Source organism: Colobus angolensis, unplaced genomic scaffold, assembly GCF_000951035.1.
Source record: "Colobus angolensis palliatus isolate OR3802 unplaced genomic scaffold, Cang.pa_1.0 Scaffold271, whole genome shotgun sequence".
Lineage (NCBI taxonomy): Eukaryota > Metazoa > Chordata > Mammalia > Primates > Cercopithecidae > Colobus > Colobus angolensis.
In genome coordinates this window covers 2100826-2112493 of record NW_012115944.1, presented here as the reverse complement: position 1 = coordinate 2112493, position 11668 = coordinate 2100826, and the positions used below count along the sequence as shown (strand labels likewise).

General features: G+C 47.5%; 1 protein-coding gene across 1 annotated transcript in view; it reads left to right on the top strand.

Moving 5' to 3' along the window:
- ERN1 (endoplasmic reticulum to nucleus signaling 1) overlaps positions 1–9573 on the top strand; it is a 92043-nt gene extending 82470 nt beyond the window's left edge. Inside the window, exons 18-22 of the mRNA XM_011947995.1 lie at positions 3205–3352; positions 4427–4554; positions 6979–7102; positions 7558–7625; positions 8318–9573. Coding sequence (XP_011803385.1) covers positions 3205–3352; positions 4427–4554; positions 6979–7102; positions 7558–7625; positions 8318–8530 — 681 coding nt within the window. The 3' untranslated portion in view covers positions 8531–9573. The remainder of the gene's footprint in view (positions 1–3204; positions 3353–4426; positions 4555–6978; positions 7103–7557; positions 7626–8317) is intronic.
- Positions 9574–11668: the final 2095 nt, after the last annotated feature.

Here is an 11668-nt window from a genome sequence, read left to right as displayed (position 1 = left end):
CTCAGCTCACTGCAACCTCCACCTCCCGGGTTCAAGCGATTCTCCTGCCTCAGCCTCCTGAGTAGCTGGGATTACAGGTACCTGCCACCACACCCAGCTAAATCAATCACTTTTTAACCCCTTTTTAATTTTGGTAAAGTTTTCATTATTTTTAAATTTTTTTGTCTTCTCAACTTACTTTGATAATTTTTAGACATAGAGAAAATTGAAAGAAAAAAATTTTTTAGAAGTGAAATCTCGCTATTTTGCCCAGGCTGGTCTTAAACTCCTGGGCTCAGGTTTAGCCTCCCAAAGTGCTGGGATTACAGACGTGAGCCACAGCATCTGGCTGAAAGAATGTTAACGTGAATACCTGTGTACCTCCACCTAGATTCAACGTTTGTTAAAACTTTTGCCACGTTTGCTTTATCTTTACCTATTACTGAACCATTTGAATATAAGTAGCAGGCATCCTGACCCTTCACCCCTGAAGACCTCAGCACGTGTCTCCTAAGGAATACATTGTGTTTCCAACCACAATACCATTATCCCACCTCAACAATTAATGCTGTTTCTATCCATCATCTCATATTCAATCCATAGTCGAATTTCCCCAATTAGTCCCCCCTATACTGTCTTTTATAGAGCTGGGTATTTAGCTACCTACTGGGTTCGACACCTACTGGGTTTTGTATACCAGGATGGAATCAAGTGTCTTGCATTACATTTGATTCTGTCTCTTGGAATTTACACATCTTTCCACGTATATTTTGTTCCATGTTGAAGTTCCATTTTGAAGAGTCCAGGCAGTGGGTTATAAAATGACCCATTCTGATTTGTTTACTTGTTTCCTCATGACAACGTTGAACATTTCTCTGTATTCCTCGTATTTCCTGGAAACCAGAAGTTAGGTGTAGAAGCTTGATTAGGTTCAAGTTAAATGTTTTTGGCATGAATAGATCACAGGTCTCTGCATCAGCAAGCATGTGATGGCAGATTGTATCTGTAAGATTGTTATCGCCTCCTGTTAGTGATGCTACAGCTGATCTTTCTATCATAAGGGTTCATTTCCTCCTCTGTTGTTAGTATTTGGGGTGATCGTTCAGCACAATGTGATATCCTGTTTACTGACAGTCTCTCACGCAGTGGTTTAGCATGTGGCGATCACCCTTGCCTGAAGTACTCAGTTCAGTAGAAATTCTTCTGCATTATTAGCTGGCATTTTTCTGTAAAGCAGAGCTTTCTTTTCACTTTCTTCTCTCTCTCTTTTTTTTTTCTTGATCACTATGGGCTCAATGATTTTGAAACTAATGTTATAATCCATTTTCATCCTTTTTTTGTTATTTACTTCTTTTGATACACAAATTGTTCCAAATTTGGTCAACCTGGAACCCCTTCAAGCTGGCTTCTGCATCCATTTGCTAGGAGTGCACTCACATTTGAGCACCTTATTCTAGCACAGGTCGCCGAGGCTCACCTTGGATGCTGCCCGATGGAGACCTGGATGGGTCAGCCATCTTGAGTGGATTAGATATGGTCCTCTCTTACCCAGCTCACTGGGGACCAGCAGCTGGTCAGTTCATCAAAGAAGTCAGTTACAGTGAAGAATCATAAAAACACGTACACACGCCGTAACACTTAATTTTAACTTCAAGTAATATAAGCCCTTAAGTCATAGAAATCTTGTACTGTAGGCTAAGGTCTTTTCAGATTTGGGTCTGACTGACTGGAGTCCTCATTTTCCACCTTGCATTAAGCACACTCCTGTACCACTTCCATGACTTCTGCATGGAGGCTTGGACACTTCAAACGCTTCCTAAGGGATTTGAGAGCAGAAGCCTGGTTTTTAACGCTTCGTGACCCAGTCCCTTACAGCTGAATCCACCACACCGAATGCCGCAACAGCTCTTGTAACCGTGCCCTTTCCTTTGTGGAGTCTTTCTAAAGATTCAGCTTACCTCAGAATTCGTGGCACTCATGTTTAACAGCTTATGGAATATTCAAATTACAAGGACAAGTGGCAACAATAAGTTTGGGAAAGAACATAATTGGGGCCAGGGGAGTTGGAAAGATGCCTCTTCACCTTAGTGTTGACTATGCTGGGGACAGCAGGTTGCACAGAGTGTAGGGGGCGTGGGAGACCCGGAGAGCTCTGGGAATCAGGGGCGAACTCCAGCTGTGGTGGCCATGTTCCTCCTGTCCCGAATCCAGTGCCTTCCTAAGGGAAAATCTGGTGAGGTGGAATAAAGCATGGTAGATTTGGGGATTGGAAGACCTGAGTCTCATCCTGGTTTGTCACATCCAGCAGTGACCCTGAGCTTGTCATGCAACCTTTCTGTCCACATTCTCATCTGGGGATGAAAGTATTTGCTCTGCTTACCTCATGATGTTGTTGTGAGGCTGAGAGTGCTGTGTTGTTCAAGGTGTGTCTCCTCCAGCATGGGAGACAATGAACCCCTGGTTCCTCTCACTAGACCCTCAGTTCACCTGGTGGAGAATCTCAGAGGCGGCGCCTAGTAACAGGGACCTGAGCTGTGCTCAGGAACCACCCTGGTGTTACACCCCAGGTAGCATGAGCTAAAAAATACAAACGTACATTTCCCTCAAAGGAAGCTCGTCTGTAGACACAGAATGGTTTCATGGCATAAGTGAGAGGCTTTCTCGGATTAACATCAAAAATGACCTCCTTGGTAACTTGTCAGATAGTTTCTTTCTGGGGCTGTTTTTGAATCATAAGCTGTTTTATTCACTTATTAGCAATTTTGATACCTACTGTGTGCAGGCACCATTCTGGGCCCTGGGGGTACAGCAGGAAAGCAATGACACAGAGACCCTGCCTGTGAGCACTTTCATGTTGGGGGTAAGGAATATATAACAGCCAGGAGAGCTTTTGATGGGCCAAGCACTGTCGCAAGCAACCATTTTTGCATACTAATGCATCTCTCTTGACAACAACCCCATGAGGAGCATGCTGTCAGTGTCTGCATCTCACATGAGAGGGAACCAGGGGCTTCCAGGTGGCTCCGAGCCCAGCACTGTGACTTCTGACACCCGTGCAGTGCTGCAGGTTACCCCTCACTGCTCTGCGGAGTTCACATATATCAGCTGATTCTCCCAGAACACCTTCCAGGTGGCAGAAGCAGCAGCAGCGCTCCTCCCTCCCTGGCTGGGAGTGAGGATGAAAACTCTGCTCCCACACCTCTCACGCCTCATGTCTCTTTTCAGACCTACACAGTGGACATCTTTTCTGCAGGCTGCGTCTTTTACTACGTGATCTCTGAGGGCAGCCACCCTTTTGGCAAGTCCCTGCAGCGGCAGGCCAACATCCTCCTGGGTGCCTGCAGCCTCGAGTGCTTGCACCCAGAGAAGCACGGTGAGCAGTCCAGGGGTCGGGGTTGGGAGCAGCTCCTCAGCTGCCTCAGGTGGCCCCGCGGAGCTGGGCTGGTGCCACCTCTGCACTCACAGAGGCCCTGGCGCCCCAGCTGCTCACCCCGCAGGCCTCAGGAACCTACAGACTTGTGCCAAATCTGGTAGAGCGTTGGCAGGGTTATCCCTGGGGCACCACCTTCTAAAGCTGAGACACTCCAAGATCCCTCCAGGTCACCAACTACTTGTGTGACCTAGGCAAAGCCCCCTTTGGAGACCTTCTTTTTCTACCTGGTGACATGAGGGTTAAATAATCTGTGGTCCCTTCCTGCACTGGCATTTGGGAAGACAAATTGTCTTCTCTCTTGTGAGGGCCAGTGGTCAGCAGGTGCGGTCCATGCTGGGCTGGGGACAGACAAGCTTTATCCTCACCCTGCTGGGCTGGTCTCCTGGTGTGGGTGCAACAAGTCTTTCTTTCAGACTTCAGGTTTTCCTTACTGGTAATTGGCCCATGACACTCCAATGCTGCCTTTTGAAAAAATTTAAACTAAATTATTGTTTTGTTTATGGTTGATTTTCCTTATTGTAGAAAACACAGATTAGCATAAAGGCCCATATAGTCCCATTATACAGGGATAAATGATGGCTATTAATACCTTTGCATATACGTTATTCTAGTCATTTATCTAGACATGTATGCATATTTTATAAAAATATGGTTAAATCCTGCATCCTGTTTTGCAACGTGCATGTTTTGCAATGTCACCTTGAATGTCTCTCCACATCAATCCATATTTAGCCACAGCCGCATTTTAACAGCTCATGGCCCAGCGTAGGGAGGCACAGTAATGTATCCACTCAAGCCTCTGATGTTGGATGTTCACAGTCACTTCCTTCACAAACCATGCAGTGAGGACTCACCTCATTGGCTGAGGTTTTGTGTCTGTTCCTAATTATTTGATTGGAATAAATTCCTGTGAATAGAATCATAAATGAGAGGGTATGCAGCTTTTTAAAGTTTTGGTATTTCCCTGTGACTTTGGACTGGTAATCGTGAGTTGCTTATTTTCCTCCTTTATAGAAGACGTCATTGCACGTGAATTGATAGAGAAGATGATTGCGATGGATCCTCAGAAACGCCCCTCAGCGAAGCACGTGCTGAAACACCCATTCTTCTGGAGCCTAGAGAAGCAGCTCCAGTTCTTCCAGGTAGAGACGTTTGTTCTCTTTATCTAGAGTCTTCATTTAATGTTTTTCAGATTTTGAAAATATAGAAAAGGACAAAGAATAAAACAAATTGCCTATTACCCTAAAACAGAGAGATAATCATGGCTGATGTTTTAATGTTTTCTTCATATATAAAAGTATAATTGGGATCTAACCATGTATACAGTTTCAGAACCTGCTTTTTTTTTTTCAACTGTACATGATATTCTAAGTATCTTTCATGTTAAAGTTCTAAAATTCCAATGACCATAGTATTCTTTCATATGGATGTGCCATAATTGTTAAGCTTTATATTATGGAATTTCCAAATATATAATACATAAATGTTTAAACACTATAACGAGCACTCCTTTATTCATCCCTTAGGTTCAACAAGTATTAACCTTCACCCTCTCCCCTCCCCAGGTTATTTCAAAGCAAATCTCAGGCATCATATAATTTCATTCAAGTGTCTTAAGTTTATTTATTGATTTATTTATTTTTTTGAGACAGCATCTCACTCCGTTACCCAGGCTGGAGTACAGTGGTACAATCTTGGCTCAGTGCAACCTCTGCCTCCCAGGTTCAAGTGATTCTCCTGCCTCAGCTACCTGAGTAGCTGGGATTACAGATATGCACCACTGCGCCTGGCTAACTTTTTTTGTATTTTTAGTAGATATGGGGTTTCATCATCTTGGCCAGTCTGGTCTTGAACTCCAGACCTCAGGTGATCTGCCCGCTTCAGCCTCCCAAAGTGCTGGGATTACAGGCATGAGCCACCATGCCCAGCCCAAGTGTCATAAATTTAAATGCTTTCTTATATTGTATTTGTTTCTATCATCTTTTACACAGTCTTTGCCCAGATCTCATTTTGCTTAAAATAGTTTCTGTAAAGTTAGAACTCCTTTGGCGATTTGACTGTTTAAAAGCTTTGTGACAATGTCAGGTGACTTTTGAAGAGGTGACGTGTTTTTCAAAGTCTTCCATGTATGAATTGAACATAACTCACCAGATCGCCTCCTGCCCAGTGCGTGGCTCTGAAGAGCAGGCTTGTGGGGCAGTGCTTTTTCCCTTGGGTCCAGGCAGAGTGCAGTTTGGTGAGCACCATACTCAAAGTGACCATCATGCTCTCCGGGGGTCGGACTGGGGCCTTGGCCAGAGGGAAGCCCCCAGAATGTAAGCTTCTCGAGGGCAGGAGGTCTTGACTACTGCATTCACTACTGTGTCCCTGCCTCCTGGCCCAAGGTGGGGGCTCAGAAACCATTCAGATGGATCGGGCTGGGGAGAGTTCAATGCTGTCTTCCATGTTATAGCCTAAGGATTGGTCACTGTGTCCATGGACATGATGGGAAAATTCTCAAGTCCATATGTCTTCTAGGGACTTGTGAAAACTAGCCAGGTCATTTCGATCACAAAATACAGAACACAAATAAAACCCATGCAAAGGGACCTTCACCCACCATGGGACAGGATTTAAATGCTTAGTATCTCCAGGTATATGTCTGTCAAACACACCTGGCTTCCACCCAGGTCATTTAGCTGTAACAGCTTTGCAGCTCAGACACGTGTGTTCCCAGTGCACCCAAGTTGACAATCTGACCTCTCCACAGCTTTTCTCTGACAATTGTAAAGTAGGAATTCAGCCAGTCTGGCTTCATCTTCATCATAGAAAAGGATGCTCTGAGAAAACGGTCTCCTAAGGCTACTTAACATTGATGTAGGCAGGGCTCACCACTCCCTGTGTCCTCAGCTGTCGACCTGTCTTACTGATGGGACTTCAAGAGGCCCGTACTTGGGTGCTTCCTGACCCTCTCCTTATTTCCAAAGTCAAATGCAGAGCAAGGTTTGAATCCCAACAGAAGCCCCTGGAGCCCATACTCTTGCCACCAAGTTTCCTCTTTGAGAAGAAGGCCCAGCTTCACTGGTCTTTTCTACTGTTGGAAGGAGGAGTGGCGACCCTCCACCAGTTATGGGCTTGAGCATACCGTGTTTCAGTGAGTAGACAAAGCACAGGATGCACATCAAATCTGAGCTCTCCTTTTCTTTTTGGTTTTAGTTCGTTGGATATAGATCGCACTTGTGGCTTCGTACACATGGCTCGTGTGTGCACATGTGACATTCAGGGTATGCGTTCATGGTCTGTGTGCAGGTGTACTCTGTGAAGCCTCTCTGTCACGGAGGAGCTCTCTGTGGGCCTGTCCTTCATGAGGAACAGACAGGGCAGCTCACAGGGAAAGACACGGATGAGGGAGGCGGAGGGCAGGGTGCCTGCTGCCCAGCTCTGGGGCAGGCTGCCGTCTGGGCCTAGGGGCCGTCATCCCTTCATGGCTCATGTGCCAGTGACCGTCTGTTACTCAGAATCCCAATCGCACAGCTCTCAGCATCTCCGGCACTGTCCATCTTCTGCTGCCCTTGTTTCTCTCACAGGACGTGAGTGACAGAATAGAAAAGGAATCCCTGGATGGCCCGATTGTGAAACAGTTAGAGAGAGGCGGGAGAGCCGTGGTGAAGATGGACTGGCGGGAGAACATCACCGTCCCCCTCCAGACAGGTGAGCACACTGCGGCGTGTGAGAGGGCATGTTGCAAAAGCCGCTGCCGCCTTTCCAAGAAGTAAACGTGGAAATGGACACTCCAGGCTGTTCAGGCCCCAGATCCCACCTGTCGGTTTGAGACTTTCTTGGGTGTGTCCTCTATGGTTTGGTTACACTGATGTGTGTTTCGTTTTTGTTCCCTAGAGTGACAGGTGAGTGATGGTGTCATGCTCTAGGTGGTCATTTCCGATCTGGGTGCGATCACCAGGTGGGGTTCAGGGGGACACCGCCCTTGGGTTGAATGGGAGGATCTGCTCCTGTGACTGGGTGTGGAGTGACCTCACCTTTCAGTCCAACTCCCCTCCCTCCTTTCAGTCCAACTCCCTAATCCCCAGAACCCCGGGAATTGTTTTCTTTTATAATTCATTAGTTTTAAATTTGATTACCCATTGCGTCCCTCAATGTTTTTCTAGACCTGCGTAAATTCAGGACCTATAAAGGTGGTTCTGTCAGAGATCTCCTCCGAGCCATGAGAAATAAGGTAAGCAGTGTGTAAATACTGGGGAGGAAGTTTATCCAGTAGATGGTTGGGGATGCTACTCACGCTGACACGGACACCTTCCTCCTTTCATCCATTCTTGGTAAATCTTCTATCCGTGCTGGCATTCTCATGTCTCAGGAGCTAGGCAGCTTCAGCTGGACTTGACAAACTGCAGACTGTTGCTTCTCTTACGCTGGTTTTCCCTTCAGGGACGTAGGTGCAGATGAAGCTCTGGGAAGCAGTGCTCTGTGGCCCGTGGCCCTCGTGGTCTCTGGTTACTGACTTTTATTGGGCCTTCTCCCTGTCTGATACAGCCACTGTGTGTAAACTTATATCAACATGCCTCGAATGCGGGGACCCCACTGGGACAGACGCTCCAATCTCAGGCGACTTTACTCCTCCTGAGGTGACCAGGAGTGTCTCCAGGTCCTGACTGTCACAGAAGGCCTGAGCCCCTGCTGGACCAGCTGGGCCTTGCTTGCTTCGAGGCCTCCTCCTGAGTGAGGGAAGCAGGCGAGATGATGGGGCTGGATTGTTGGATACATAAACCTTTTTTCCTTTTCTTTACCAAAAACCAACCAACACTCATATTCTTTCTCTTCCTTGCATGATGAAAGGGTGTTTTTTTTTCAACATTTCCCAAGCCTTCTAACCCCTTTCTAACCTCTCAAGCTTTCCAACTCTCTTTGCAGAAGCACCACTACCGGGAACTGCCTGCAGAGGTGCGGGAGACGCTGGGTTCCCTCCCTGACGACTTCGTGTGCTACTTCACGTCTCGCTTCCCCCACCTCCTCGCACACACCTACCGGGCCATGGAGCTGTGCAGCCACGAGAGACTCTTCCAGCCCTACTACTTCCACAGGCCCCCAGAGCCCCAGCCCCCAGTGACTCCAGACGCCCTCTGAGCAAGGGCGGCCCCTCTGTTCTGGTGGCCCCAGCTGTGACTGAGGGCCTGGTCACCACAATTAGAGCCTGACACCTCCTGGCTTTGCAGGGAGACCAGGCTTCCCAAACCAAGTGCCTTGAGCTGCCTGCTCTGCAGCCCACAGAGGACAGTGCTGACCCCAGGAAGTGGGAGAAGTGGCCCCTCGTGACCTACAGGGAGCTGGGAAGATGCTGGCCCTAAAAGCCTTACAGTCAGGATGTCTGCAAAGGAGAACCTCAAAGACAGCGCGAGTAGCACCCCCAACCGTCTACTGGATAAACTTGCTTCAGACTTTTTTTTTTAATTCCTGCTTAATGTCAGTCTGTGGGCCTTTCAGGAAGGGGGAGGAGGGAATCCTGCATTTTGCTTGCGTGCTGGGGCAGCTAGGCTGAGACGCACCAAGTGCAGCCTTCACTGGAGACCGGACTTGAGTGGTGGGGGATGCTGACCAGGAGGATGGAGTTCAGAGGGTGTCGTCCTGTGGTATGAGATGCCTCATTGATCACAGATGTGCCCAGAGTAGCCCAGGTCACTGTTAAGTAGTGTTTCTACAGAGGCAGCAGGAGCCGTGAGCATGAGGCATGGCATTAGGGACCGGTGAGCTATGCATGCCAGCAGGTGGAGTCATGTCTGCAGGTCTCAGAAATGAAGAGGCTGCTGTGTTCTGGAGGCAGTCGTGGCCCAGTGCCAGTGGCCAGAACAGTGGCCTTTGGTGGATGTGCCCTGGGCCATCTGGAGGTGGTGCTCAGGAGTGCTTGGGGCAAGAGGTAAAGAGTTCCCTGGCCTTCAAGGAGAGCAGCTAAGACCCAGACAGGGGCTAGCCTTCAGGACCAGAGGGAGGCTGCCGAATGGGACCCTCCTGGTCACCAGGAGAAAGCCCTGGGCCAGCGAGTAGTCAGTCAGCCTCCTTCGTCCCCAAGGCTGGTGGAACAAGAGGCTCATGGTGAGTCAGGGCCAGGGTGGGCAGCCAAGGCCAGGGTCACCATGTGCTTCATGGGCCAGCTGTTTTGTTTTTCTTGGCAAATTTTAATAACTATATTTTAATTATACTGTAGAATGCTATATCAGCATGAGTAAGCTAAACTTGAAGCTTACTTGTGAAGAATAAATAGATAGAATATATCTTCTATTTGTTTGTGGTACCAAAAATCACCATCCCTCCAAGAGTGTTCATGTATAGAACATTCTCTAATGCTGAAGAGTAAAACATTATAGCAACACTATGTAAATGTATTGAACAGTCTCTAGATTATATTTGTGCCATACTGTTTTTTTCTAAACTTAACATAATTTTTAGCTTTAGTTTCCATCAAAACTTTTGTCTTTTCTCTCCCAAGAGCCTTAGAGGTTAAAATGCAATCAGCCTACCGTGTAAGGAGATGTTGTCTGTGTACTTTCTCCAGCCAGTTGGGGGATCATTGCGGCTCAGGCCTGGTGAACTCAGAGACTCCATTCAGTATTAAGAATGGGATTGTTGAATTTTACTCACTCACAGAGAAATCACTGTTTCTTCATGTTGTAAGATGTTTTCTGTTTGTGTATTTGTATCATGGTTACTCATCTAAAGCTCTTACTCTGCCTTTATAGAATTCAGTTCCCTTCCTTTCATCATAGCTAAAGTGACTTTTGTGCCTACTGTTAACATGATCCTACATCCTTAAATCTCATTGATTACCTCACTTAGGCCTTGGAACCTTGGCCCTTGGTCGGTGTCCTTGGCGTCTTCTAAGCAAGGCTGTGCACTTTTCAGAAAGGTGGCCAGACTGCGTTTCCTGCTGCTCAGTGCCGCGTGCCAGGTGGTCCGAGACTGCTCCCCGCACGGCTGTAAGGCGCTTTACCTGTGGCTTTGGCAGTAACCCGAGAGAGGATCAGAAGGTGGAGAAGCTGCCACGAGTGATTTAGCAGGACTGCCACAGGGACTGCCCCCCACCTCGTTCTCAGCGCAGATTTTGTCTTTGGGAGTACCCAGGTGATTTCTAGTGGCCCAATTTTGTGTCATCTCCCTGCTTTAGCCCTACTTGCCTAGAGACAACTGTTTCAAATGCCTTTTCTGCTTATACTAGTTTCTAACCACCCAGATTTCTCAAAACCATTTATTCAATGTATTTTATTTGAGCACTTACTCTATTGAGCTAGGCAGGATATAGGGTGCTGGAGATACAGCGATGAACAAGACAGGCAGAACTTCTGCTTTCCTGAAACCTGTGATGAGAGACAACAATAAAAAAGTGTTGCTACCACAAAGAAACCGAAGTGTGTGGGGAACGGCACGTGTTTGCGGTTTGCATCTCTTCGTCCCAGAATCCCAGGGATCTGGTCCAGTCACCTCTGGTCTCTCCTCTTAGTCACCTTTAGGAGCCCAGGTTCCCGTCCATCCTCTGGGGGGTTTGTTTGAAGAGATCTCGTGTGGGTACTTGTCATGAAAACACCTTGGGCATCATCTGGTGTATCCAGTTCTAGTCTCGAGAATTCTGGTTTCCTACTGTGCTCAGCAAGTGGAAAGGTCTTTTCCACGTGTGCCAGAATTTCTCTTGTTGTTTCTCAAGTCTTTTTAATTTCAGTTTTTTTGTTTGTTTGAGACAGATTCTCGCTCTGTCGCCCACGCTGGAGTGCAGTGGCACGATCTCTGCTCACTGCAACCTCCGCCTCCCGGGTTCAAGTGATTCTCCTGCCTCAGCCTCCTGAGTAGCTGTGATTACCAGTGCATGCCACCATGCCCAGCTAATTTTTTTTGTATTTTTTTTTAGTGGAGACAGGGTTTCACTGTGTTACCCAGGATAGTCTCAATCTCCTAACCTTGTGATCCGCCTGCCTCAGCCTCCCAAAGTGCTGGGATTACAGGCACGAGCCACCGTGCCTGGCCTAATTTCAGTTTTTGAAGTGTCCACAAGTCATGAGGCGCCAAAACATTTTCTCGTGAGGAGCATTGGTATTCCCTGATTAGCCATGAAGCAATCTAGCAGCTGAAGTGTGAAATCCTGGGTGCGCAGGTGTTCTGCCTCCCACTGTGTTCTCAGGGCAGTGGTGGTCAGAGGCCCTTCCAAGGAGACATCACTCTGATCAGTTACAGATAGATGTTCTGGAAGATCTGCAGGTGGGTAGATCCAGCAGGCTTTCT